Source organism: Solanum tuberosum, unplaced genomic scaffold (assembly GCF_000226075.1).
Source record: "Solanum tuberosum cultivar DM 1-3 516 R44 unplaced genomic scaffold, SolTub_3.0 scf00008, whole genome shotgun sequence".
In the NCBI taxonomy this organism is placed as follows: domain Eukaryota; kingdom Viridiplantae; phylum Streptophyta; class Magnoliopsida; order Solanales; family Solanaceae; genus Solanum; species Solanum tuberosum.
Window position 1 is genome coordinate 3,504,789 of NW_006238934.1, and position 9,363 is coordinate 3,514,151.

The window sequence follows — 9,363 nt, forward strand, 5'->3', positions numbered from 1 at the left end:
TGGGGAAGAAACGTGAATGGTGATGAAAACATGAAAAGGTTAATGGTATTAGTTTTTTTTTCCACTTTAAACGGTTATTGGTATATAATTTGGTCCAATATAGGACTCTTTCCATAAATAAAATTAATTTAAAATACTAAAATCTGTATACATATTATTTTATAAAAATATTGTCATTCTGCCTATTTAAATAAATATTTTAAAGTGCTGTTATTTTGACTAATTATGTTAGGTATTATGACTTAATTGCTAATTTTCTCAATTTAGTTACTTACTCTAGGTAATCTATTTTTAATAACTTTGTCTCAACTTTTTTCACCATGAAAGACTACACTAGATGTATTGACCAAGGTTTTATGATTATCCTCTCTCACAGACTCACACACAGCTCGTTAGGATACAATGAGTTATTGTCATGTAATCAGAAGGTTACAAGTTTGAATCGTAGAAACAATTGCTTGCATATATCCGATTTAAGTTGCATATAGACCCAATGTAATTTGACTCTTATCCTGCACATAGTGCGAGAGATTAACACCCAAAGTTCACTCTAAAAATGGTGAGACTATACGCATAGCTTCCTCAACTCCTTATGGAGAGTTCCATAAATGTTTCGCGTAAAATTCGTCTGTAAGCCATATACACAGAAAATTGAGAAAATTGCTTAATTCCTGTAAATTAGCTCCTAAATGCCCAAAAATCACTCTAAACATGGTGAGACTGTAGGTACTACTCCCCCAACTCCCTACAAAGGGTTCCATATAGGTTCTGCAAAAAATTCGTCCGGAAGCCACATCACCAAAATATTTATGGGTTAATATTAACACACGAAAAACTGAGAAAATCACCTAATTCCTGTAAATTGGCCCCTAAATGCCCAAAAATCATTTGGTGAGACTGTACGTACGGCTCCCCAACTCTCCACGGAGGGTTCCATAAAGGTTTCGCAAAAAATTCGTCCGTAAATCATATCACCAAAATATTCATGAGCTAACACAATCTATGTGGAAATTGTACTCGTTTTAGCTTTCGCCATTTACAACAAATGCCATTACAAAAGAACAAATTGTATCTTCATTACAAATCAAAATCAAGAAGTTGAATTCCTATCTCTTAACATGTTGACCCCCATAACTTCTCTAAATCATTACACAACTCTCTTTCTCTACCTATAACTATAGAAGTATGATCTGCATTATCAACAATTTTCACCTCTGCATTTGGCACTTTCATCTTTACATTGCTGCCACTTTCCATTGGCACTACTTGATCCTTACTACCTTGAATAACATTGATTTTCACCTTGGCTATATTCAAAGTTTCCAAGTATTTATCCATAAACTTTGCTCCACCACATAATACATTATGCATTGTGTGCCAAGCTGAATGATGAGTGTGCCTAGTCAAGTCAATTGCCATAAAATGTAGGTTCCTGAAATCAGTAGATCGCAAGTATAGTCACGTCAACAACTCATTGTGTCCCCCTCGAAAATGCATGTAGGCTATCACATCTTCACATGTATAAGTATAGTCACGTCAACAACTCACTTTACATAATATCGAAGTGAAACAACTTACAAACAAAAACAAGAACTTATTTCTTCTCCAACTTAATACCCGATGTCTTTTACCATGTGGCTTATTGTTATGTGTTTTCTTAAGTCAGTCGGAAAATGAGCTTTCTTTAAAGTGGTGCCGCGTAGATTATACATGTGAAATTAACCTGAAAGAACATATAAAAAGAAGTAGTTGTAGAAAGTGTTATTTGCCTTACCTATTCCAAGTGAGCAACTTGAGGATTCCTTCCCAAATTCTGTGGTTTTTGCAGATGATGTAACATACACATCTACCCAAGTGTTCATACCAAGACATAAATGATGAACCAAATAACAAAGGAGGCCACAATCTTCTTGCTGCAAGTCTGTTAAGTGCTGTTAAACTAACATCCTCCTTTGTTGAAGTGACATAAGGCTGAAAAAGTTCAAGCACAGAAAGAATCGAAGACCATTAGCAAGAACAAACAACAACAACAACAGACTCAGTGTAATCTCATATGCGGGGTCATGAAAGGATAAACTGTACGCACACCTTACCCCTACCTTGTAGAGGTAGAAAAGCTTCTAAAATTTGCTTATTTTGAAAACCAAGTTTTTTTTTGTCAGAAGTGGTTATCAGAAAATTTACTATTATAACAACAACATACTCGGTGTAATCCTACAAAGTCAGGTTTGGGGAGGGTAGAATGTAAGCAAACCTTTTCCCTACCTTGAGGGTAGAGAGGTTGTTTCCGATAAACCTAGGCTCGAGAAAAAACAGTTCAAAGCAGATCAATGAAGAAGTCACGACAAAAAACTATACAAAAAGTATTTTAAGTTGTACTTACTGGTGCTATCAAGGTGATTGATCTGACAGAATGAGAATGTTTTGCAGCTAAAGCTAATGCCACCACACATCCCATTGAATGTGCAACAATATGAAATGAATTCAACTCAAATGGTTGAATCACTGAACTCTCAATCATTTCAACATGATCTTTAACTGTGTATAAGCAATTGTTTGGTTTTGGACTTTTTCCAAATCCCAATAGGTCAACTGCTAACAATCTGTATTTCTGCATTGCATCTTCAGATAGATAGGGAAAAATTGTCTCTGTCCAGAATGTGGATGATGAGAGAAAACCATGTAAAAATACTATATTTTCTGCTTTCTTGCCTTTGAAATCCTCTAAGTTAACTGCAAAATTTGTAAGTCTAAACATTAGTGCTTAGCAGTGGGAAGGGGTCAAATTTATTTTTATTTTTGTCTGAATAATAGGTATAGTGATTTTGACCAAATATTTTGATACTTCAATACACTATTTATGACAAAGAATATGAGTATATAAATGTATACTATATATGTATTTCCTTCATTGAAATATTTCCTTTTTTATACAATGTGTTATTAAGCTTTGGATTATAACATTAAAAAAGAGTTAATGGTGAAAAACACACACTTGAACTATTGTTTTTTCATGAGTTTCACACTTCAACTATCCGTCATTCCCTTTTTCTACTTTTAGTATCACCCATCTACATGTTAAAAACTTAAAATACACCTCCACTATTCAGTTGTTTCATTTTCCTACCTAAACTATCATCATCGTTAAAGCAAGAAAAGGAAAAGTGAACAACTGATAGTTTAAGTGTGTTTTTTAATACATAAACTGAGATAGTTCACTATCGTTCAGGTAGGAAAAAACGAAAAATGAACAACAGATAATTTAAGTGTGTTTTAGTACATAAAAATATCGATAGTTCATGTGGTAAAAGCTAACAAACTAATAGTTCAGATATGAAACTTGCGAATATGAAGCTAGCGTTTGGCCCCAAGTTCCCAAGTATTTTTATCAAATAATACTTGGGCCAAGTTTTTCCCAAATTAACACTCTATGTTTGGCCCAAAGTTTCCCTAAAAATATTTGACTATTTCAGAAAATATGATTTATACACATAAGTTCTAAAAACTATTAAAAATACTCATAAGTTTGTATTACCTATTTATAATGAATATGTTCTGTTAAAAATAACCTTATAACATAATTGATAACAATTAACAACAACAAAATAACAATATAGGCAAGATCAATACATTAATGCATATTCAAACTTGTCATTGATTCAGTTATAATTAGTAACAAACTATTCCTTTATATTAGAACTCGAACTATTCCTATAGCTATATATTAGTAGGAAGTACTCCCTCCGTCAGTGGCGGAGCCAAGATTTTCAATAAGAGGGTTCAAAACCTGGAAAAATAGACACATGAAGTAGCCGAAGGGGGTTCAACATCTACTATATATACCTAAAAAGTTATTTTAACCATGTATATATTATACTCCCTCCGTCCCATTTTATATGTCACCTTTTTACTTTGCACTTGCATTAAGAAATGATGTAACTTTACCCTTCTACCCTTATTTAATGTTTTCTTAAGTCAACTTTATTAATAAATGACAAAATTAATTAACTATTCTATCAAGGGTATAATAGGCAAAATATGGTAATTTATGCATAAATTTTATAAAATGATAAGTATTGTGGTCCAGCTATTTATAAAAAAGGATGTCATATAAAATGGGACGGAGGGAGTATAATTTTCCGCCGAAAGGGGTTCTAATAAACCCCCAAATAGTAAGGTGGCTCCACCACTGCCCTCCGTCCCATTTTATGTGAGGTAATTTAACTCGGCGCAGAGTTTAAGAAAGAAAGGAAGACTTTTAAAACTTGTAGTCCAAAATGAATGATAGAAATTTGTGTGACTGTAAATCATTTCATTAAGGGTAAAATAGATATTTTACAGTTAAATTGTTACTTAATATAGAAATGTGTCATTCTTTTTGGGACCGACTAAAAATGAAAGTAAGTCACATAAATTGGCTAGAGGAAGTAATAAATTATGGATATTTTTTATAAAATATAAAAGTTTGGGTAATTTTTTATTGGCATAATACATAAATGTGCCATGTAACTTGGCATCATTTCACATTTATGCCCTTCAACTTTAGGTATGCACAAGTAGACACTTAAACTTGTATAAACTTGAACAAGTAGACACATGAGTCCTACGTGACACAATACACGTAGGACACCACGTAGGACAAAAAATGTCATGTAGGACATGTGTATCTATTTGTTTAACTTTATATAAGTTTAAGTGTCTATTTGTGCACACCCAAAATTGAAGGGCATAAACGTGATTTGAAGTCAAGTTATGTGGTCAAACGCCAACGGCAAAATTTTTCCCAAATATTCAAAAAAATAAAACTTGGGGCCAAACGGGTCTGAAATGTACCTTGGTGAATTTCTTTGACAACAACATGAAGCTTCAATTCCCCTGCAATATTACTCATCCATGAAACACAATTCTCACAAGAACAATCAGACCACCTCACATTTTCATTCAATTTTCTCCGACTAGTAACATTCCGGCGAAATCCAATTCCCCGGAATAAATTTCTCCGTTTATAAAGAGTATTCGACAATTCATTATCACTATCACTTTTTTCTTCTTCTTCTTCTTCCTCATTTTCTATGGAACAGTAACAACCCGAACTTTTACCTTCGAAGAATTCATCAATCAATTTGAAGAAAACGCAGAAAATAGCATCGAGCAAATCGAGAAATAAGAAAACTACTGCACTCGCTGATGAAATGAGAATCTCTGATAAAATTTGTAGCCATTTTTGTGAGAAATTTACAGAGATTTTCTGCATATTTTGGGGATTTAGGGCTTCGTTTATTCAAATCTCCTTTGTGTTTTTGCTCAATTTTGTTTGCATGCGTTTTGGAATTTTACAGCAAAACGGATAAGGTTCTATATCTTTCCCATCTTTCTCGTAGCGTATTCAGGATTTCGAAAGAATAGGTGATGTATAAATTATCTTTCCCATTTTTCTCAGAGCGTATTTAGGATTTCAAAAGAATGGGTGATGTATAAATTATTTTTCTCATCTTCTGGTATTCAGGATTTCAGAAGGATGAGTGATGTACAAATTTCATCCACCTTTATGTTCTTAACACATAATTAAATTTTATAGGTTCAATATATATAATGCTAGTACTGGTTTTAAATTTTTATATATACATTTAATTTAATTATATACAGAAATATTTGAAAGATTAAAGCAAAAAAAGCAAAAGAAAAATTTGAAAGATTAAACCACTTGGAGGAGTGTTATTAAAAAGAAAAGATAGTTATAGGATTTAAATTTGGGATAAGGGTCTGAAAAATACCCCAACTTTGGTCGGATTTGCTGTTGCGATACTAAACTTCCATGAGGACCAATTACCTCTCTAGACTATTTAATACCGTATTTTAAACATATATATTTGCCCACGTGGACATAAAAAATAATGCAAAATTATAAATAGTAATGTGTCCACGTGGGCACATATGTATCTTTAAAATACACTATTAAATAGTTTAGGGGGTAAATAATACGGTATTAAATAGTCTAAGGAGGTAATAGGTCCTTATGAAAGTTTAGTATCGCAACAGCAAATCCGACGAAAGTTGGGATATTTTTCAGACCGTTATCCCTTTAAATTTCTATCTTTGGTTAGAGAGGTGCACCGAATCATCATCTTATTATTATATGCTACTTTTAACGTGGGTTCATACCTCTATATTTTAAAAAAATTTTGAAAAATATAGACTACTATATATGATCTAGATAAAGGGGCATAGATTCACGTGAACCCACTGAACCCCTTGAAATACGCCTCTGATCTTTTTGTGTTGTTCGATTTGAAAAATGTGAATTAGATGCTATATAATTTCAATTGGATAATAAATTCTTCCATGTGAATTAGATGCTATATATTTTCAATTGGATAAGAAATTCTGACATGGATTGTATTGTATCGTATTTTATTGTTTAATGAATTCAATTTTTGGATATATTGTATCGCTCTTTGTCGTTACATAATGTCACGCATTCATAATTTGAGTAATAAACCTACAAAAAAAGTAGCTAACTTAAGGGATAAAACTATTATGAAAAGATAGGATAAAAAATGGAATATGATTATTAAATAATAAATAAAAATAAAATATTAAGATAATGACGTGATCACACCAGATCAGTTATCACATATAATGGGTCTTTTCGTTATTATCTAATGATGAATTTAAACGATACGATATATTTAAAAAGAAGCAAATTAATATATTAATTTTCTAGCAAATAAAAAAACTCAATTATTAACAGACGTTATTCTCAAGTGAAGCACGAATATAAATGTTCTTAAAATCTTTATTTAATTTATTTTTCGATCTAACAAAAAAAAGTAGTTAAATGGAAAAATTCTTTAAAACTTAGTGTTAAAGGAATATAAGGCAATTTAATGTGTGGTGAAATTTTTGACTACGTAGGTAGAATGGTCTACTGATTGAATATTATATGTTTTGTTTATTCTATTCTTCTAATTTATGGACCAAATTATTAGACTAATCAAATGAATATTGTCCAAGTAATTTTACGATCTCAAAGAAGAACACGTAAAAATTATATCTTCGTTTTTTAAATGGGTTAATCTTTAATATATTTTTTAAAAATAGATTGATTTAAATCTCTGTCGTTAACTATCGAATTTCTATCTAGCGAAATACAAGTTTTTTAAAAGTGCAAACATAACTTATGTAATATTATGATACGAAAATATAAATTTATATCTCATGAGAAAAATTATTTAACAAAGACCCAATGTCATAAAAAGTGGGACTTTTTGTTTTGATATGAACTTTAAGATGATAGAATTCGATGCTTGTAAGAAGAAATCAAAATCAGATATAGGGTATGGAGAATATTGTGTTTGGAGCGCCACTCTAGGATGCGTCTTGCCGTGCGCAATTTGAATTTAGTAGGAGCGTTAATGCAAATATCGAGTGAAAAATAAAAAGAATAAAAATAAATATGAGTGTGTTTGGTATGAAGGAAAATGTTTCCCTAATTTTACGCATTTGATTAATCAAAACATTTGAAAATTATTTTTAAATGAAAAAAAGTCTCCTTGAAAATAAAGAAAATAACTTTCATAATGAAAATAAAGAAAACAAGTCGACATTAACTCCTCTCCATCCCCGCAATTACCACCAACCCCATTATATATATATATATATACACTTTCAAAATACATATTAAATAAAAAAAATAACTAAGACATCAATTATTTTATCAAAAATAAATAAATTCCAAAACATTTTCTTAGTACGTAGATAAGATCACAAGACACAATATAATAATATACTGTTCTTCCAAAAAGATTTACAAAGTTTGGAACATTTTAAATTAAAACAAAATAGTAGTCTAATTTAGTGACATAAGATGGGATGATTTTTCAAGTCTTCCTACCAAATATTCGATTGTCCTTTTATTTTACGTGACATTGTTTAATTTTATTTAGCATTTAAGAAAAATATGAAAATTTTAAAATTTTATAGTTTAAAATAATTCTTAGATATTAGTTGTGTGGTTATAAATTATTTCATTAAAAATGAAATGACAAATTTAAAGTCAAATAATGTAATTTCTATTTCTAATTATAATAAAGTGGTATTCTTTTTGGGACATACCAAATATGAAAAAATGTCACATAAAATGGGATGAGGAGGGTATTAGTTCGTCTTTCTCTACTGCATATTACAATCCAGATAACTTTGTTGCTTCAAGATAATAAAACAACAATAACAACATATTTAATATAATCTCGCTAGTGACATTGTAACCTTATTTTCATGACAATAAAAATTTTAAAAATAAAATAAATTAAATACACCGAATGATGTAAAGTCAAAAAATTGATGCTTGAATATAATTTATGACGTGAAATTGAATTTGTCTCAACTAAGAACCTCATCAAGACATCAAAATTCAAACATTTGCATCTAATTGAACGCATCTCTTTCATGAACTTGATTTGGACATATCCTTTTACTTAGTCACACGTTATAAGGTGGTGGGAGTGGACGTTTTCGAAAACTCAATAACTTTCACGCAGATTTTGTATTTATATTGACAACTTAGTAATATAGTACTAATTCTTTTTTGATCCAATGGTAAAAATGGAACTTGTTTAAGTTTTATTATCCTCCTTAATGACAGTTCAAGTCCTTATAAGCACATATAATAATAATTAAAAAAGAGAAAAGGGTCAAATATTCTCCTAAACTATTCAAAAAGGTCTAGATATACCCCCCGTTTAAAGTTTGGCTCACTCATGCCCTCGCCGTCCAACTTTTCGTCTAGATATGCCTTTATGGGCGTTACATGCCAAATGGAATTGTCACGTCATTTTTACATTACCACGTGACATTTATATTAAAGGGAAAAGGGTCAAATATACCCCTAAACTATTCGAAAAGGTCTAGATATACCCCCCCCCCTTTTAAATAAACTACCCGACCCGTTTTCAACAATATTTTTGGGTAAATCCCGAAAATGAGTAATTGACTAATAAAAAATAGGAAAAAAATGAAAAAATAAATATAAAATTAATGCCAAAAATTCGCAAATAAATATAGTAACCTTAAATTCAACAATTTCAACAATTTTTTTAAATTTTTATTTTTTTCCGATAAATCACGAAAATGAGTAATTGAGTAATAAAAAATATGAAAATGACTTTATGCTGAATTTTTAGGTTATATTTTTCATATTTTTTATTAATCAATTACTCATTTTCGGGATTTATCGAAGAAAATAAATTTTTTTAAAAATTGTTGAATTTAAGGTTACTATATTTATTTGTGAATTTTTGTCGTTAATTTTATTTTATTTTTCATATTTTTCCTATTTTTTATTAGTCAATTACTCATTTTTGA

At 30.4% G+C, this 9,363-nt stretch overlaps 1 protein-coding gene across 1 annotated transcript; it reads right to left on the reverse strand.

Moving 5' to 3' along the window:
* Positions 1-1,051: 1,051 nt before the first annotated feature.
* Positions 1,052-5,343, reverse strand: LOC102597783 (uncharacterized). Its single transcript, XM_006339142.2, has 4 exons — positions 4,834-5,343; positions 2,384-2,733; positions 1,775-1,971; positions 1,052-1,432 (listed from the first exon to the last, which is right to left on the reverse strand). The coding sequence occupies exons 1-4, from the start codon at positions 5,252-5,254 to the stop codon at positions 1,114-1,116; spliced, it is 1,287 nt and encodes a 428-aa protein (XP_006339204.1). The 5' UTR covers positions 5,255-5,343; the 3' UTR covers positions 1,052-1,113.
* Positions 5,344-9,363: the final 4,020 nt, after the last annotated feature.